The sequence below is a fragment of the Cololabis saira genome, chromosome 7 (genome assembly GCF_033807715.1).
Source record: "Cololabis saira isolate AMF1-May2022 chromosome 7, fColSai1.1, whole genome shotgun sequence".
NCBI lineage: Eukaryota > Metazoa > Chordata > Actinopteri > Beloniformes > Belonidae > Cololabis > Cololabis saira.
The window spans coordinates 46,784,576-46,804,937 of record NC_084593.1 but is presented as its reverse complement, the minus strand read 5'-3'; the positions used below and the strand labels follow the sequence as shown (position 1 = coordinate 46,804,937).

General features: G+C 43.4%; 1 protein-coding gene across 1 annotated transcript in view; it reads left to right on the top strand.

Annotated features, from left to right (window-relative positions):
* Positions 1–18,236, top strand: part of LOC133447319 (storkhead-box protein 2-like) — a 40,500-nt gene extending 22,264 nt beyond the window's left edge. The window contains exons 3-4 of the mRNA XM_061725975.1: positions 705–3,021; positions 17,899–18,236. Of these exons, the coding sequence (XP_061581959.1) occupies positions 705–3,021; positions 17,899–18,151 (2,570 nt within the window). The 3' untranslated portion in view covers positions 18,152–18,236. The remainder of the gene's footprint in view (positions 1–704; positions 3,022–17,898) is intronic.
* The last annotated feature ends 2,126 nt before the right edge of the window (positions 18,237–20,362 follow it).

The following is a 20,362-nucleotide window of genomic DNA, read 5'->3' as shown; positions in this document are numbered from 1 at the left end:
TCCTTCCTTCCTTCCTTCCTTCCTTCCTTCCTTCCTTCCTTCCTTCCTTCCTTCCTTCCTTCCTTCCTTCCTTCCTTCCTTCTTTTTTCCCCTCCTTCCTTCTTTCCTACTGCTCTCTCGTTCCTTCTTCCCTTCCTCTTTTCTCTCTTCCTTCCTTCCTTCCTTCCTTCCTTCCTTGTTTTCTCCCTTCCTTCCTTCCTTCCTTCCTTCCTTCCTTCCTTCTTTCCTTCCTTCCTTCCTTCCTTCCTTCCTTCCTTCCTTCCTTCCTTCCTTCCTTCCTTCCTTCCTTTCTTTCCTCCCTTCCTTTTCTCCCATCCTCCCTTCCTAATTTTCTCCCCTCCTTCCTTCTTTCTTCCCTTCTTTCCATTCTTCCTTCCTTCCTTCCTTCCTTCTTTCCTCCCTTCTTCTCTTCCTCCTTCCTTGACCCGAAGACAGCACAAGGGTTAAAACTAATTTGCAGATAGAAGAAAAATAAATTGATGACTAAGGTCATGTGCAAACCAGCAATGACTGTGACATCAGCAGTACGTGGTTTCTGAAACTGTGAGGCAGCAGGTCTTCAGGACTCTACTGCAGTTTAGTCCTCCTGGTCCTCTCAGAACAGGACAGTTATGGTCCAAAACCAAACAGGTTTTGGTCTGAAAAGATAACTTATTTGTCTTTTTGAAATATCCCTGTCTTGACTGTTTTTCTATTTTCCCCAGGTGTTCCCACCCCAACAGAGGAGGCTCTGCACCACACTCTGAGCATGCTGGTTCATGAGCGTAAGATCTACCCAACAGCTGACGGATACTTCATTGTGACCCCTCAGACCTACTTCATCACTCCGAGCCTGATCCGAACGGGCTCAAAGTGGTACCACCTCGACGAGCGATCAGCCGATCGACATCCGCACCAGAAACAAGAGCAGAATCAACAAACGCAGTGCACCTCCCCCCTCTCTGGAACCATCACCCCTTCCACGTCCGGGGGTCTCCGGGATCGAACATTTCCCAAGTCCAGTAAAAACCACTCCGGAGGAGGGGAGGACAGTTTTTACAATAGCAGTTCCCGTGGAGACGACCCGCCGAGCCACCACGCCACCCTGCAGCATCGATCTCCAAAAGACCACAGAGAGTCCCCAGTGACTCCCCCTCAGCAAGGAGGAGGCACCTCGGAGAAGAGCCGGAGCACCCTTGGGTTCCCGTTCAAGACGGACACGCTCACAAAGCACCGTGGGGGGGCCACTGGGGGGGCTGGAGACTTGGAAAAACACACGGGAAATGGTACGGGAAGTCGGAAGTTTGGACTGAAGTTGTTCCGTCTGAGTTTCAAGAAGGACAAGGCCAAGCAGCTGAGCACCTTCTCTGCTCAGTTCCCCCCGGCGGAGTGGCCCCTCCGGGACGAGGAGGTGCCCAGCCAGCTGCCGCGTCAGATCGAGATGGAGATTATCCGCAGAATCAACCCTGACCTAACCGTGGAGAACCTGGCCCGCCATACAGCTGTCATGAAACGACTGGAGGAGGAGCGTGCTCAGAGGAGCAAAGCGTCGTTGGCCAATCACAGCTCCAGGAGCAGAAGGAGTGGGGGTCGACACAGGAAGCACTCTCAGACCAAACTCAGCCGCTCTCACAGCAAGACGAGGCCATTACGATTTGAACCGGCTGATGGTTCCCACCTGGAACTCTGTGACGGGGACCACAGAGGTTACTCCTCCTCCCTGGCTCGGTCGCCACGGGAACAAGCCCTCGCCATGGAGCGGCAAAGGGCTCGGCTCCACCTTGCCCAAAGCATCCCCAATATCCTGGACTCGTCCCACCTGCCCGTTACACCGGAGTGGGACGTTTCTGGAGAGCTTGCCAAGCGACGCACTGAAATTCCGTTTCCTGAGCCGAGCCACGTCCCATCCCTCTACCACTCCAAAGTCCATCGCTCACACTCCCACACCCAGGAAAGGAGGTCCAGGAATGAACGTAGCAGCAAGGCCAAGGAGCGCTCCAGATCCATGGACAACTCTAAAGGACCACTTGGCGCCGGCCTGATTGGGCCACCTGATTACTACGGCAACCGGAGTCGTTACTACACTGACGACGGCACCCTAAGAGCCAATCAGAGCTCTTCCCACTACACCCGAACCACTCCGTCTACAGCAAAGGTGCCACGGGATCCGGTTGGGTTGGACAGTGGCAGAAACTTTGAGAAGAGCAAAAGCAGGGACAGTTTACCAGCGTACTCGCCCAAGCTGGTGCCGCCCTCCATCCCTGCTGACGATTACTTCCAGTGCTCCGGCAGCTCCAAGGTTCCCCTCGCAGCAACAAACACAATGGGAACTCTCTGCAAGAACATCCACGAAGGACTGAATCCCAGCAGCACTGACAGGCAGGCTGACAGACAGGCATCCCAACCCCCGGAAAACAAAGAGGATTTGTCAAGGGGTGGACCTAAAGCGAGCAGCCTGCCTCCCATACCTCTCTCCATACCTGATCCCTGCGCCTTCAATGGACGACCTCCCAACGGTGCCTCATCTGGTCAGGAAAAGCATAAGGACCTATTTGATACAGACACACTCCTGGAAGCTCCTTCCAGCCTCCCCACAATCCCTGACTATAGCTCCTTGAGAAAACCTGCAGCTCTCTCCTCAACTCTGTCGTCAGCATGCGATGCTCCCAAACCGCTGGTGGCAATGCCATGTGGTCCCACGCAGGTCAACGAGCCCCTCTCCACCGCCCCAGACGCTTCCTTTGACTACTATAACGTCTCTGACGACGACGAACTGGAAGAGGGCGGGAGCAAATGTCGGGGGGAAGCTGGAGGGGGGAAGGCCGGGAACTTGAAAGGAGGTGGAGCAGGGACCATGCAGTGGTTGTTGGACAGGGAGAAGGCCAGGGATCTACAGAGGAGATTTGAAAGGACTCTTACCCTCTCTGGTGCTAAAGAGAACCTTCCAGAACCGAGCCAGGCCCAGCAGTCGGCCCACTCCGCCAGACTGGACAGTATGGACTCCAGTTCTGTCACAGTGGACAGCGGATTCAACTCACCACGGTATGGCCACCTCTGTACAAACACTTTCAGATGAACACCACCTCTTCCATTACATCGTCATACAAAACCCAGAAATGGTGCCAAAGTACCCACATGATCCAGCAGCTTGTAGATCCAGTTTCAGTAGCAGGAAGTGGGAGTAGATTTAGCTGGTTTGCTGTCTGGTTTCATGGGTGTCTCTCACACAGTTCATTGAGGATTTTGCACATTCACATCTAAACCTCCTGAAGGTCCCGCCACAGAAAAGGTTTAGGTCTAGACCAGGGGTCGGCAACCCGCAGCACTTTAGCGCCGCCCTAGTGGCTCCCTGGAGCTTATTCAAAAATGTTTGACCTTTTTTTTTCCTTTTTTTCTTTCCTTTTTTCCCTTTTTTTCTTCTTCTTTCTTTTTTTTCTTCTTTCTTTCCTTTTTTTCTTCCTTTTTCCTTTTTTAATCTCGACATTTTGACTTTTTTGTCGAAATTTAGACTTTTCTCGACATTTCGACTTTTTTCTTGACATTTCGACTTTTTTCTCAAGATTGTACTTCAATATTAATCTTGATATTTCAACTTTTTTCTCGAAATTTCAACTTTTTTCTCGAAATTTTGACTTTTTTCTCGACATTTCGACTTTTTTTTCGACATTTCAACTTTTTTCTCGACATTTTGACTTTTTTCTCGAAGTGCATAATGGAAAAAAAAAATCTCCCCCCAGTTATAACTACAGTGCCTTGCGAAAGTATTTGCCCCCCTTGAACTTTGTGACCTTTTGCCACATTTCAGGCTTCAAACATAAAGATATAAAACTGTATTTTTTTGTGAAGAATCAACAACAAGTGGGACACAATCATGAAGTGGAATGAAATTTATTGGATATTTCAAACTTTTTTAACAAATAAAAAACTGAAAAATTGGGCGTGCAAAATTATTCATCCCCCTTAAGTTAATACTTTGTAGCGCCACCTTTTGCTGCGATTACAGCTGTAAGTCGCTTGGGGTTTGTCTCTGTCAGTTTTGCACATCGAGAGACTGAACTTTTTGCCCATTCCTCCTTGCAAAACAGCTGGAGCTCAGTGAGGTTGGATGGAGAGCGTTTGTGAACAGCAGTTTTCACTTCTTTCCACAAATTCTCCATTGGATTCAGGTCTGGACTTGGCCATTCTAACACCTGGATATGTTTTTTGTGAACCATTCCATTGTAGATTTTGCTTTATATTTTGGATCATTGTCTTGTTGGAAGACGAATCACCATCCCAGTCTCAGGTCTTTTGCAGACTCCATCAGGTTTTCTTCCAGAATGGTCTTGTATTTGGCTCCATCCATCTTCCCATCAATGTTAGCCATCTTCCCTGTCCCTGCTGAAGAAAAGCAGGCCCAAACCATGATGCTGCCACCACCATGTTTGACTGTGGGGATGGTGTGTTGAGGGAGATGAGCTGTATTGCTTTTAGGCCACACATAACGTCTTGCATTGTTGCCAAAAAGTTTGATTTTGGTCTGATCTGACCAGAGCAGCTTCTTCCACACGTTGGGTGTGTCTCCCAGGTGGCTTGTGGCAAACTTTAAACCACACTTTATATGGATACCTTTAAGAAATGGCTTTCTTCTTGCCACTCTTCCATAAAGGCCAGAATTGTGCAGTATACGACTGATTGTTGTCGTATGGACAGAGTCTCCCACCTCAGCTGTAGAGCTCTACAGTTCATCCAGAGTGATCATGACCTCTGACCTCTGCAGTTGATCCAGAGTGATCATGACCTCTGACCTCTGCAGTTCATCCAGAGTGATCATGGGCCTCTTGGCTGCATCTCTGATCAGTCTTCTCCTTGTATGAGCTGAAAGTGTAGAGGGACGGCCAGGTCTTGGTAGATTTGCAGTGGTCTGATACTCCTTCCATTTCAATATTATCACTTGCACAGTGCTCCTTGGGAGGTTTAAAAGCTTGGGAAACCTTTTTGTATCCAAATCCAGCTTTAAACTTCTCCACAACAGTGTCTGGGACCTGCCTGGTGTGTTCCTTGTTCTTCATGATGCTCTCTCTTTAAACGACCTCTGAGACGATCACAGTGCAGGTGCATTTATACAGAGACATGTTTACACACCGGTGGATTCCATTTATCATCATTAGTCATTTAGGTCAACACTGGATCATTCAGAGATCCTCACTGAACTTCTGGACAGAGTTTGCTGCACTGAAAGTAAAGGGGTGGAATCATTTTGCACGCCCACTTTTTCAGTTTTTTATTTGTTAAAAAAGTTTGAAATATCCAATACATTTCGTTCCACTTCATGATTGTGTCTCACTTGTTGTTGATTCTTCACAAAAAATTACAGTTTTATATCTTTATGTTTGAAGACTGAAATGTGGCAAAAGGTCACAAAGTTGAAGGGGGCCAAATACTTTGGCAAGGCACTGTAATATAGAAACATGCAGCATGTGTTGTCTTCATTCTAAGGCTGATACAAGACATGTTGGGTTGCCGACCCCTGGTCTACACTTTGACCGGGTCATTCCAGAACCGTGATTGTGTCCAGGTCCCAGACCATCGTCCCTCCACCACCGTCCTAGTGGGTAAAGGTGCTGGCCTAAGAAACTCTACTTTGGTCTCATCTGTCCAGACTAGAATAGTTCTGATTCTGATACCAGCAGCAGACATAGGGTGTGTCCCAATTCAGGGGCTGGGTCTGAGGACGCGGTCTTCGTAGGCCACGCCTTCCAAGACCGCGAAGGCCGTACCGAAGGCTGGACGGACGCTAGTGAAATGAGACGGTCTAGCCTGCGTCACCAGCTGTTCCCGTATTGTATTATTATTATAATACAATTATATATTTATATATATATATATATTTATACAATTATATATATAATTATTATTATAATTGTAAAAGTATAATTTTCTCAGCTTATCGCTTCTCCGTCCGCCATTGTTAAATATTTTTCTGACTGTGCGCAATGCATCTTGGGATATGGTGGGCCGCGGAGGATACAACGATGGATCCTTCAAACAGCGGGAAAAGAAGGCTGCATCTGTGGGCTGCATTTGAAGGAGCCTTCTAAATGGGACGCTGTGACGTAATCGGCCTTAAATCCAGCCTTCGAAGGACGCAGCCCCTCAATTGGGACACAGCTATAGTGATTAAGCCAAACAAATAATGGATTCTGATCTCTGTTTGTATTTACATCCATAAACAATCTGATACAACATCATCTTTATAAACACTGTCCCAGTTCCTCTTCTCTGAAGTCAGCACACAGCGTTGCTGCAGCCTCTAGTCAAGTCTCCAGGTGGAGACACAGCCAGACATCAGCTGCTGGATTGAGACATCTGCATGGTTTGAAGTTTGAAGTTTGATTTGGATCCCCATTAGCTGCAGCAAAACTGCAGCTATTCTTCCTGGGGTCCGACACAAAAATAATATACAATACAAGACAAAAATGAAAAGCAAACCTAAAGAGGTAGTAGAAGAAAAAGAAAAGAAACATCGAAAAGAAAAAAAGTAAAAAAAGGAAATTCTACTACAAAATATATTTTAGATTTCTGTCAAATAAGACCAGTGCTCTTTTTGACACTCACATTAAGGTTACAGTCATTCTGAAACATTTAGATGTAATGGATTACAATACAAAATCATACATTCTTTAAATAGCACCAACAATGGTGTTATCATACGCTGGAATGCTCAGTATTCAAAGCTGCTGTTTCCAGAGGTGGAATGGCTATAGTTAAATATACACGACTGTATATTAGAACATTAGAATATTGTGATAAAGTCCTTTATTTTCAGTAATGCAAAAAGGCCATACATTCTGGATTCATTACAAATCAACTGAAATATTGCAAGCCTTTTATTATTTTAATATTGCTGATCATGGTTTACAGCTTAAGAAAACTCAAATATCCTATCTAAAAAAATTAGAATATTCTGGGAATCTTAATCTTAAACTGTAAGCTATAATATCAGCAATATTAAAATAATAAAAGGCTTGCAATATTTCAGATGATTTGTAATGAATCCAGAATGTATGACATTTTTGTTTTTGTAATTGCATTACAGAAAATAAAGAACTTTATCACAATATTCTAATTTTCTGAGACAGTCCTGTACAACAAGTCCAGAACAAAACTACTTTTGGAACTATTTTTTAAACAATTCAAAAAATGTAAATAAAACAGCCCCTAAATGTCCAGAATGACATTAAGGAACCAGTTCAGGAGACCATGTAACTGGTGCTTTTGTGCAGAATAAGACCCATGGAATGTCTCATCCGTTTGTACATATCATGTTATCAGTTGGAAGTATTAAAATGTGTTGGGTCCTCCTCTCTGTGGGGGTGCAGGTCTCAGAGCGGGTGTAGAATGTGTTGTGGGGGTGCAGGTCTCAGAGCGGGTGTAGAATGTGTGGAGGTCTCAGAGTGGGTGTAGAATGTGTTGGGTCCTCTCTGTGGGGGTGCAGGTCTCAGAGCGGGTGTAGAATGTGTTGTGGGGGTGCAGGTCTCAGAGTGGGTGTAGAATGTGTTGTGGGGGTGCAGGTCTCAGAGCGGGTGTAGAATGTGTGGAGGTCCCAGAGTGGGTGTAGAATGTGTTGGGTCCTCTCTGTGGGGGTGCAGGTCTCAGAGTGGGTGTAGAATGTGTTGTGGGGGTGCAGGTCTCAGAGCGGGTGTAGAATGTGTTGTGGGGGTGCAGGTCTCAGAGCGGGTGTAGAATGTGTTGTGGGGGTGCAGGTCTCAGAGCGGGTGTAGAATGTGTTGTGGGGGTGCAGGTCTCAGAGCGGGTGTAGAATGTGTTGGGTCCTCCTGTGTGTGGGGGTGCAGGTCTCAGAGCGGGTGTAGAATGTGTTGTGGGGGTGCAGGTCTCAGAGCGGGTGTAGAATGTGTTGTGGGGGTGCAGGTCTCAGAGCGGGTGTAGAATGTGTCCAGGTCGTCAGGCAGCTTGGTACAGCTTGGTACTCGCTCTCATTGCCAGACGTGACTGCGGTGGAGCAGAATACAACTTACCTGGTTTAGAAACTTTCTAACTTGAATGTTATCCAGCCAGTCAGTTAGTCAGCGTTAGGGCTGGGCGGTATGGACTAAAAAATGTATCACGATAATTTCTGGCATTTATCTCGATAACGATAAAAATGATGATAAAAAAAATACCAATTCAACTCCACCTTTGTAACTATAAATCTATCACCACATTCAGTCTTTGGAGCCAAATCACTGCTCTAAAAGATACTGAATGCTACTAAACTACACCAATTGAATTAATAAAAACCAATTAAATGAGTTACACCTGTACTGCAAAACTGGAATGACTCAAATGAAACAAGTTTGAAATGTAAGAACAGATTCAACATTTATTCAAACTGTAAGGCTTAAACAGTGGGATAACAGTGAAACAGCTAAAGTACCTTGTCCTTTAAGTTTTCTTAGCTTATAAAATCACAAAGTAGAAAAAAATACAACCTGATAAATAAAGAAACAGGACAAATAAATAAAAGTTCACTGAAAATAAAACCCTATCAGTGATGACCTCTTCTAATATAAATAAAATGTGCAGATTAACCTGTGGTTGGAACATGCCACAAATTAGATACTATTGCAACTTTTTTTTCGTAATAGTCAAACGTTATATCAAAATGTAACAACCATTTCCTTCTGTTTTTGCAGACTCTGCACATAATAGATGATGTTTGCTCCTCGTCTCTTTTTAAATCCAAACCAGTTCCAGATAACGGAGCTGGAGCCTCGTTTAACAACGAGCTCCTCGCTCTCAGATCCGTCTTCAAACATGTTTGTTACACAAAAACCTCATCAACGGGAATTTATCCTTTTTACCGCGAGATGACAAATTCTTACCGTGGGGAATTATTTTGACGGTATATCTTAACGGTAAAATATGGCCCATTCCTAGTCAGCATATGGTGTCCCCTGACTGTCAGAGCCGTCCAGAGTGGCTGCAGCGTTAAACACCACAGTCTGTCCACAGAGCCGTCCAGAGCGGCTGCAGCGTTAAACACCACAGTCTGTCCACAGAGCCGTCCAGAGCGGCTGCAGCGTTAAACACCAGTGTGTCCACAGAGCCGTCCAGAGTGTCTGCAGCGTTAAACACCACAGTCTGTCCACAGAGCCGTCCAGAGTGGCTGCAGCGTTAAACACCACAGTCTGTCCACAGAGCCGTCCAGAGTGGCTGCAGCGTTAAACACCACAGTCTGTCCACAGAGCCGTCCAGAGCGGCTGCAGCGTTAAACACCACAGTCTGTCCACAGAGCCGTCCAGAGCGGCTGCAGCGTTAAACACCACAGTCTGTCCACAGAGCCGTCCAGAGCGGCTGCAGCGTTAAACACCACAGTCTGTCCACAGAGCCGTCCAGAGTGTCTGCAGCGTTAAACACCACAGTCTGTCCACAGAGCCGTCCAGAGCGGCTGCAGCGTTAAACACCACAGTCTGTCCACAGAGCCGTCCAGAGCGGCTGCAGCGTTAAACACCACAGTCTGTCCACAGAGCCGTCCAGAGTGGCTGCAGCGTTAAACACCACAGTCTGTCCACAGAGCCGTCCAGAGCGGCTGCAGCGTTAAACACCACAGTCTGTCCACAGAGCCGTCCAGAGCGTCTGCAGCGTTAAACACCACAGTCTGTCCACAGAGCCGTCCAGAGTGTCTGCAGCGTTAAACACCACAGTCTGTCCACAGAGCCGTCCAGAGTGGCTGCAGCGTTAAACACCACAGTCTGTCCACAGAGCCGTCCAGAGCGGCTGCAGCGTTAAACACCACAGTCTGTCCACAGAGCCGTCCAGAGCGGCTGCAGCGTTAAACACCACAGTCTGTCCACAGAGCCGTCCAGAGTGTCTGCAGCGTTAAACACCACAGTCTGTCCACAGAGCCGTCCAGAGCGGCTGCAGCGTTAAACACCACAGTCTGTCCACAGAGCCGTCCAGAGCGGCTGCAGCGTTAAACACCACAGTCTGTCCACAGAGCCGTCCAGAGCGGCTGCAGCGTTAAACACCACAGTCTGTCCACAGAGCCGTCCAGAGCGGCTGCAGCGTTAAACACCACAGTCTGTCCACAGAGCCGTCCAGAGCGGCTGCAGCGTTAAACACCACAGTCTGTTGTTGAAGAATATTACAAAGTCCAGTTCAAGAGTCCGCTGTGTGATGAGAGATTTTATTCTAGCCGGCGTTCAGCAGACAGATACAGACAGTGTCTGGTTCGGTGGCTGACATCGAAATGGTTCGTAACAAGCTTTTTTATACAAGAACAAACAACAGAATTAAACAAGTGTTACGGTCAGAGGCGTGGCCTTGCGGGGGGCTGGAAGCTGGTGCCTGTCCCAGCAGGGAGACAATGCGTTGCCGGCAAGGTGTCGTACCGGCAGGGGTCCTTAGCAACTGGAATTGCATGTCAATGAGCTGAGGGGGAGTTCAGGAGCCGTCCGCAGGGCGGCGTCGTGTCCCCGCAGGGGGTCTGCAGGGGCAGGGGTCCTTAGCAACTGGAATTGCATGTCAATGAGCTGAGGGGGAGTTCAGGAGCCGTCCGCAGGGCGGCGTCGTGTCCCCGCAGGGGGTCTGCAGGGGGCCTCATCAATTCACAATTTTTTTTTTTTTTTTTTTTTTTTTTTTTTTAAGTACAGTCAATCTCAATTTTGAACAGAAAGTCTGAATTTTCCTCCTCCACTGGCGGTAGAGGTGGAATTACAATAACAACAAGCCAACAAAGCAAATTCAAAAATCAAGTAACCAACGTGTCCTAACTGTTCTTTAAACCAATGAAACTACTTATGACAGGTGTATGTAACATTTTGGCAATATCTTTCAAGTGTTGCGTTATTTCTTGGACTGTGGCATTGCGGGTATAAATGTACAACATTCAGTTTTAATGACAGCACAAGTTCCCCCTTGAGAAGCTAATAAATCCATCATCCCTAAAGCAGTCATTTCTTGTGAGAGCATAGGCATGTCTTTTGCAGTGGTGTTGGCTAATCTTCAACTGCATGGGATAAATCTCTTATCTGTTCCAAAGCTGCCATGACTCCGTAATTTGGAACGAGGGCACCAAAAAATCTTGTCCATGGTGTTTGTGTGTGTGTGTACAATTCTCTTCTAACAATGTGAACGATTCTCATGGCTGGTACCGCATGGCCCAGACCACATATTCCAGACCAACCGTTTGGAAGATATTCACAAGCCTTCACGCCAAAAATCCAGTAAACATCCTTTGGTAGAGGTATGGAACAGCGATTAACCATTGTAGCAAGGTAGCTATAATAATTCATCCATGGCATGGAAGTCCATCTTCTTCATATATACAGAACTGAATTGCTTGGTATGGTCATAGGTCTACCCATAATCCTTTCATGAAGCGTGAGTTTTGTGCTTCCTAATGGGTGTTAACAGGTGTCAACATTGTCCATTTAAGTCCAGTTTAAAATTCTCTGCACATACAAAAACATTTTCATACATGAACATTTTCATACAAGAATAATTTCATATCCCTCACATAATGTCTATTTGCAGAGCTTCAAAAAAAAAAATCACGGTGGGGGGAAGTGTTGATAATGTTTGCAATATTTTTATAGGATGCAAATCTTGGAGCTTATCAGTCTTTCAACACTATCTGACACATTCCCCCTTTTTCTCATCTGTGATTGCTAACTGTGATCAGCTATTTACGCGTACAAGGATGTGGGTTTCACAACGCGGCCGTCGTTGCTGACCCACAAATTATTTACATTTTTACAACCATGGGAATGCTACAATCCGTTTTTTTTTTTTTTTTTTTTTTTTTTTCACCTCAGTAGTCTTCTTGTAGGAGAGCTACATCATTAGGAGAAACCAGGTCGTTAGCGGGTATAGAAGGGCAAAGTTTTACATAGACAGGTAAGCCAAATTTGGCAGTTTCTTTTGCTGCATGGTCAGCTGAAGTATTGCCTAGTGAAACAGGGTCCATGGACTGGGTGTGGGCTTCACATTTAACAAAGCAATAGATGAAGGTAGTTGACAGGCTTGTAACAGTTCACCAATCAATTAACCACATTTATCTCCGAGGATGAAATAAATCCTTGGTTCGCCCACAATATATAAAATCTATAAAATACAATATACACAACCAAAAGCATATCTGGAATCTGTATAGATTGTAACAGTTTTACCTTTTGATCAGTATATAGTTTCATCTACTGGGGTGGAGCTGGAGGAGGAGGGCGCTTTCAACAATTAAGAATTATCACAAATTGTATAACCTGCGTATGGTATTCCATTTTTATAAGCAGAGCCGTCAGTGAGGAAAACAGGAAAGGTCAGGACGAGTGTTAAAGACAGAGGTGTCAAAAGTATTCACATTCATTACTCAGGTAGAAGTATAGATATTAGAGTTCAAAAATACTCCTGTAGAAGTTGAAGTATCAACTCAAAATGTATTTATTTTTATTTTTTATTTAATTATTTTTTCTCAAGTAAAAGTATAAAGTACTGGTTTCAAAAGTACTTAAAGTATAAAAGTAAAAGTAATATAAGCGGGGAAAAACCATTAAGGCTAAAAGCCATTGAAAATGAATGCATCTTAGTATAATGCAAATATATTAAAGAACCATATATGTGTACTATTGAGCATTAACATGTGTTTCAGAGACCAGACACGTACAAACCAAATATGTTTATACTTCTCATCCAACCACAACCAAATCCACTCTATCCGGATGGCACAATTTAACTGGATAGTTTTTTTTTTTTTTTTTTTTTAAAAAGCCGAAATGAAATAGAGTAAGGCTGTTTTTAAAACATAAGGAGTAAAAAGTAAAGATAATTGCGTGAAAATGTAAGGAGTAAAAGTAAAAACCGTCTGAAAAATAATTACTCCAGTGAAGCATACACAACCAAAAGTTCTACTTAAGTAAGGTAATGAGGTATTTGTACTTCGTTACTTGACACCTCTAGTTAGAGATTAGTTATACATGCATTCAGAGACGTTATAGTAGGCCACAGACAGATTTCCATGCACTTACATGATGAATTTTACCATAGGCAGGATAAGATTATGTAAATTGGGATGTTCTGATTTGGCTCACCCCAATGGGAGCCGATCATTGGCTGTTTCCTCTGCGCCTCCTCTCAGCGCTCAACCTGTGTAGGAAACACTTTTGAAAAAGACATTAGTATTTTCATACATTTCAGATTCTTTTTTTTGCGTTATCCAGGCCTACCCTTTGTGGAGGGCAATTAGCAAATATATATTTTGCATGTACCCTGGAGGGAATCCATCAATCTGATCTCGTGACAGACCACAATTCTCTTTTGCTGTCAAAATTGTTTTAGCATAAAGTTCCCTGGGATTATCAATTTTCCCTTTGAACTGTTAAGGCAATAAATACTGTGAAAAAAGGTCTGAGCTTGCTCTGGTGTGATTTTGGCAACAGCTGTGGGATTAAAAGGGAATTCTACAAGCATCAAGTACTTTGCGCATCAAGTACTTTCAAATCATGTGGCAAAGTTAGTTTAACCGCTGTTTCCTCTAGCCATTTTGTTTATTAATTTAAAATCTCTTACCATTATTTGGCTCCAAATTTTGTAGGCAACAGATCTTGGATTTTTGTAAAATCCAGTCGTAATCAGAAGTGTCATCGTCATTTGATTCTTTAATCAGTTTCACCGGATAAAGGTTTTGATTTTATCATTTAACTGGTTCTCTAATTTCTTTTTCGTCTGCGTTGTGTTTTTAAATCCTTCTAGCCATCAGCTTTTTATTTTGATCAGTAAGCGAAGCTATTTGAGATTCTGCATTACGGCATCTACCTTCATCCCTCCAAAAATCTGAGGGAGTTTGAAGTGCTTTTTAGTTATTTTAACAATATTTAATACTAACTAAGTAACAAACAAAACTAACAAATAAAACTATCGGTACCGTGATTACCATACATGTATTTAAAGAACTGAAAAACTTCCCAAAAACTTTCCAACTATCAGTCTACCTGAGCATATAAATCATTCCTGTTGATGCAAAGAAGAGCGAGTCGATTCTTGCAGAAATGAAATATACTCCATTTTGGGGAGAGCGTGTCATCCCCACTTATAAAATAAAAGGGCAGTTTCTCTACATACAGTATGTCTATTTCTCACAAATATATCAGTGTTCCAACACTTACGGACCCCACGTCCTGCATATGCATGAGAATAGTCCCCCTGGACTATCTTTTTATTGGTACCAGACCAACCATGGCGCCATTTCTCTCTTTAATGTTATCCGAGATATTAAACCTTTTTTTTTAGAAGAGCGAGTCAGATTCTTAAGGCAGGAGAAGCAGAACATTCTCACAACACAATCAAATTCAAGTGTTATGAAATTGTCAGCATTCCTAAAACATCTCTACAATAACCTTCCCAATAACACAAAATAATAATAAAAAATATAACCTTCACAACCACACAGCGGACTTACCTAAAATCTCAGGATGACGTCAACCATTCTCCGGCACTCCAATTCACAGACTTTCGACAACAACTCAGCAACAATAATTTGGGATTTTGTAAGTGGATCCCTTAACCTCTAAAATTTTAGATAGAGTCGCTGATTGCGCCGTTGTTCTGGAACAGGAGTTTCCATCGAAGGTCTATTGTCATCCGGGTCAACGGCACCAATTGTTGAAGAATATTACAAAGTCCAGTTCAAGAGTCCGCTGTGTGATGAGAGATTTTATTCTAGCCGGCGTTCAGCAGACAGATACAGACAGTGTCTGGTTCGGTGGCTGACATCGAAATGGTTCGTAACAAGCTTTTTTATACAAGAACAAACAACAGAATTAAACAAGTGTTACGGTCAGAGGCGTGGCCTTGCGGGGGGCTGGAAGCTGGTGCCTGTCCCAGCAGGGAGACAATGCGTTGCCGGCAAGGTGTCGTACCGGCAGGGGTCCTTAGCAACTGGAATTGCATGTCAATGAGCTGAGGGGGAGTTCAGGAGCCGTCCGCAGGGCGGCGTCGTGTCCCCGCAGGGGGTCTGCAGGGGCAGGGGTCCTTAGCAACTGGAATTGCATGTCAATGAGCTGAGGGGGAGTTCAGGAGCCGTCCGCAGGGCGGCGTCGTGTCCCCGCAGGGGGTCTGCAGGGGGCCTCATCACTGTCCACAGAGCCGTCCAGAGTGTCTGCAGCGTTAAACACCACAGTCTGTCCACAGAGCCGTCCAGAGTGTCTGCAGCGTTAAACACCACAGTCTGTCCACAGAGCCGTCCAGAGTGGCTGCAGCGTTAAACACCACAGTCCGTCCACAGAGCCGTCCGGTGTGTCCTCTGTCTCTGGCTCACGGCTGGACCTGTCTGCTGACTGGTGTCTGGACACCAGCTAAAGAAACAAGGCCATGTGTTCTGCAGCCCTGTATGCACCTTTTATATTTGTGCATACATGATCCCAAGCGTTCGTACCAGTGGGACTATCTACGTGCTGCTGGTATTTGGGAAATACAGTCCGGAAATTGCAGTAATAAAAAGGGCGTGAGGGTCATAGACATGTATCCGTATCCCCCCACTGAGCTGCTGTGATACGTCAACGTCGCCGCCATATTGGATGTTCCAGACTGCGCTGTAAACTAATACAAGTAAATGGACTTATGTTCATAAAGCGCCTTTCTACAAAGAAATGTACGTTTACGTCTCATTTATTCATTCACACACGCACTAATATACTTGGAAACAGTTAGGCACCAAATATAATATATTTAATTTTCTCAGATGGCAAAAATAAGAACTTTATTGATCCCACATAGGAGTAATTCATGTTATATCAGCTATAGAGAACAAGGTAGTGCCGAAAAACAATATATATCCCCCCTCACAAAAATAAGAAAAATAGAGAAACATATTTTCTCATCAACAAAACATATTTTACATTTTTCAAGTAACAAAATAACATTTGAACAATTTTTCAGACAATAAAATAACATTTTTTTCCCAGACCACTCAAGGTGACCAAACTTACTTATGATTTTTGAAAAGATCCACATCTATAGATGATATTCTGGTATAAAACCTTCCTGAGTGGCAGCTGGATCAGAGTTATCAGCTCATTAAGTTACCACCCCCTTCAGGTTCATTGATGATTCTAAATTGGGTGTATTATACATTTCCTGAATCCTTATGGTCCTGTGAGTATTCCAGTTTTTGTATTTTGTGTCTCTGTTGTTCCTAGATGACACAGGGATAAAAGATAGTTTATCATTTAGGAGAAAATGGTGTAAAAATGTGTGTTGTTTCTAGTTTAAAGAGCTGCAGTGACCTCTATGTTGGTCAGAAAGATTCACATCTTAGCTTGAATGAATGCTATAAAGGTCTCCTTTAAAATGATACCAAAGACAATATAGTGAAACATTAACAGATTTCCTGAACATGAGTCTAAACCAGGATATGCAGCAGCATCGAGTGTAATTTTCTGAACTTGATGAGCTGATAACTCTGATCCAGCTGCCACTCAGGAAGGTTATCGTACCAGAATATCATCTATAGATGTGGATATTTTCAACAATCATCAGTACGTTTGGTCACCTTGAGTGGTGCTGACCAGTGAAGTGTTGGGCTCTGGTCCCTGGACTAACGGTGGCCCCTGGACTACATGTACATATGTACATGTTCACACCACGAGTGGTTGATGAACACACACTCTTCCACTCTCGTCTCACCGGGGGAAACTGTCCCGTCTCCTCAGTACTGATACTGGCTCTCTATCCATACGCTCAATTCCTCTGTCTTCACTGCTGTTCACAATTCTGACATTTAACTATAAGATTAAAAGAGGGACTTCCCGACAGCATGTGTTTACCATCCAGGCATGTGTGTCATGGAAGCACAACTCACTTCACTAGTGTGAAGGAATCACCAAGAGTCTCTTAATAATACTCATACATTAAATATGCTCTGTGGTGTGGTCTGTGACTTACTTGGAGTTTTGGTTCATTTTCATCAGTTCTTTGCACGTACCAGAAGGTTACCATAAAAAAAACCATCTTCTTAAAAAGAGTTAAACATCTTCCTCAAGTTCCTGTGCACTGCAAAAACTCCAAATCTTAACAAGAGTATTTGTCTTATTTCTAGTTAAAATGTCTCATTTTTAGTCAAAAAATCTCATTACACTTAAAACAAGACTCATCACTGGAAAAATAACTTGTTATTTGACCATTTTCACCTGTTTCAAGTAGATTTTCACTTGAAATAAGTAGAAAAATCTACCAGTGGGACAAGATTTAAAAGATTTTTCTACTTATTTTAAGTGAAAATCTACTTGAAACAGGTGAAAATGGTTGTCTTTTCCAGTGATGAGTCTTGTTTTAAATGTAATGAGATTTTTTTACTAAAAACTATTTAGGAAGAAATATAAAGACATAGTTTATTTGAGTTCTAAAAGTGTAGACTGTGTTTAAAGATCAGCAGCTGTGTGTTCTGCTGTATGTTTATATACTTAGATATGCGTATTATATTTATATCATAGTTATATTATATTTATCATAGAGCTTACATCTGGTATTAAACAGGTTATTCTTGTAAAAATGATATATATATATATTTATACAAATTAGTGTATAGTATAAAAAGTAAATACAGGCATATAATTTATGTTTAGTTGTGGAAAGGGGGTGGGATTAAATAAGTTTATACTTCCTCCACTCCTTTTCCAACAACTGAAATATGTGTTTTGATGTGATTTTCTTTTTCTTTATGTGGTGGAATGCCCACCTGGATTTGTTTCTCTTATCTTTTCTTCTTGTTTCTTTTTTATACATGTTCGAAATAAATAAAAACGAACGAATGAACGAAAATGAGACATTTTAACTAGAAATAAGACAGATGTTCTTGTTAAGAGTGAGTGTTTGCAGTGTGCGGTTCTTGTTCCTGTGGTCCCTCTGAACTCATGCTGCTGTTGTTTCTGTGTGCTGCTTCAACAGAACCAGGGAGAGTTTAGCCTCCAACACGTCCTCCATCGTGGAGAGCGCCCGGCGCCAGAACCTGGCCCTGAGTCCGGGCCTGAGTCCGGGCCTGAGTCCGGGCCTGAGTCCGGGCCTGAGTCCGGGCCACCGCGGCGGGATAGCAGGAAGTGGAGCCCCGTTCTCCTTCCACAGCGTTCCGGAGCCCGCCGGCTCCCAGACGGAGAAGCTGCAGAAGCCCAGCAGCTGCCTGGCCTCCATCACCAGTGTGTAGGGCGGTGCTGGAGCCACAGACGTAGAAACGTGTCCTCCCACCGAGCTGCTGTGATACGTCAACGACGCCGCCATATTGGATGTTCAAGACTGCTCTGGAAACTAATACAAGTTAATGGACTTATTTTCATAAAGCACCTTTCTACAAAGAAATGTACATTTTACGTCTCATTTATTCATTCACACACGCACTAATATACTTGGAAACAGTTAGGCACCAAATATAATATATAACATTTTCTCAGATGGCAAAAATAAGAACTTTATTGATCCCACATAGGAGTAATTCATGTTATATCAGCTATAGAGAACAAGGTAGTGCCGAAAAACAATATATATCCCCCTCGTGAAAATAAGGAAAATAAAGGAAACATATTTTCTCATCAACAAAACATATTTAAATTTTTTCAAGTAACAAAATAACATATTTGAACCATTTTTCAGACAACAAAATAACTGAAAAAATCTGAAAAATGGTTCAAATATGTTATTTTGTTACTAAAATTTAAAATATGTTTATGTAAAATATGTTTTATTGATGAGAAAATATGTTTCTCTATTTTTCTTATTTTTGTGAGGGGGATATATATTGTTTTTCGGCACTACCTTGTTCTCTATAGCTGATATAACATGAATTACTCCTATGTGGGATCAATAAAGTTCTTATTTTTACCATCTGAGAATATTAAATATATTATATTTGGTGCCTAACTGTTTCCAAGTATATTAGTGCGTGTGTGAATGAATAAATGAGACGTAAAACGTACATTTCTTTGTAGAAAGGCGCTTTATGAAAATAAGTCCATTAACTTGTATTAGTTTACAGCGCAGTCTTGAACATCCAATATGGCGGAGACGTTGACGTATCACAGCAGCTTGGTGGGGGGGATACGGATACATGTCTATGGTTCTATGGTTGGTGCCACCGCCCCAGTTCCACCCCCACCCACGGCCCAGCCGGTCCAGACCGGTCCAGACTGGACCAGGGCAGGGGGACAGGTCCACTGTGAACTCAGAACTGGACCTGGTCTGAGACACACGGACTCCTGAGTGGACCCTAGCACTCCAGTTTACACACTTCTGCATAGTTTTTTTTGCTTCTGTGGGTTCTAGTTGCTGTAAGAGTGTGTGTCAGTACCATGTATGTATTCTCTGTTATCTCAGGTTCTGTTGTTTCCACTCCCACAGTTGCTCAGTGGTGCTACGCTGGTTCCTAGAGGCTCTTTCTGCTTCTCTAGTTCTCCAGCCACTTTACGTTCTACTCTCCAGAACTCCAGGGTCTTCCCTGTTCACCGGTTACTGGACGGTCCTCCCGGTTCTCAGCTCTAAATACTGGCCGAGCCTCAGTTCTGCAGCTGTGGTTCTTCCTGTGGTTCCAGTTACTCGTGGACCGTTGTTCTCCAATTACTGGTAGACCCTTCCATTTCTAGCTCTGCACTGCAAAAACTCCACATTTTACCAGGAATATTTGTCTTATTTCTAGTTATAATGTCTAATTTTTAGTCAAAAAATCTCATTACACTTAAAGGAGCATGAGGCTCCTTTTAAGAAATGAGACTCTCTAGCGCCACCCTTCACCACGACGGCCGTTGGGGGTACTGCAGCCAACAGTGAAGCCGGCACGGGAGAACGGGGAGAACGCACATGCAGCGTCATGTGACGTCACATCCGCAGCCCAGCGCGGGAAAATCGGGACCGAATTGCAGCACATTTTGCAGCACACAGCCTGTTCAAGGCAAAGGAGAGATACACTAGAGGAAACATTCTTTTGGGTTTGGAACGCTTCATCTGACATTATTACTAGAAAACTTAAAATGTATACGGATTTTTTTCATAAATCTTGCCACAATCCGGCCTCAAGCTCCTTTAAAACAGGACTCATTACCAGAAAAATAACTTATTTGACAATTTTTCACCTGTTTCAAGTAAATTTTCACTTAAAATAAGTAGAAAAATCTGCCAGTGGGACAAGATTTATCTTGTCATTACAAGCAAAAAAAATCTTGTTCCACTGGCAAATTTTTCTACTTACAGGACTGTCTCAGAAAATTAGAATATTGTGATAAAGTTCTTTATTTTCTGTAATGCAATTAAAAAAACAAAAATGTCATACATTCTGGATTCATTACAAATCAACTGAAATATTGCAAGCCTTTTATTATTTTAATATTGCTGATTATGGTTTACAGTTAAAGATTAAGATTCCCAGAAT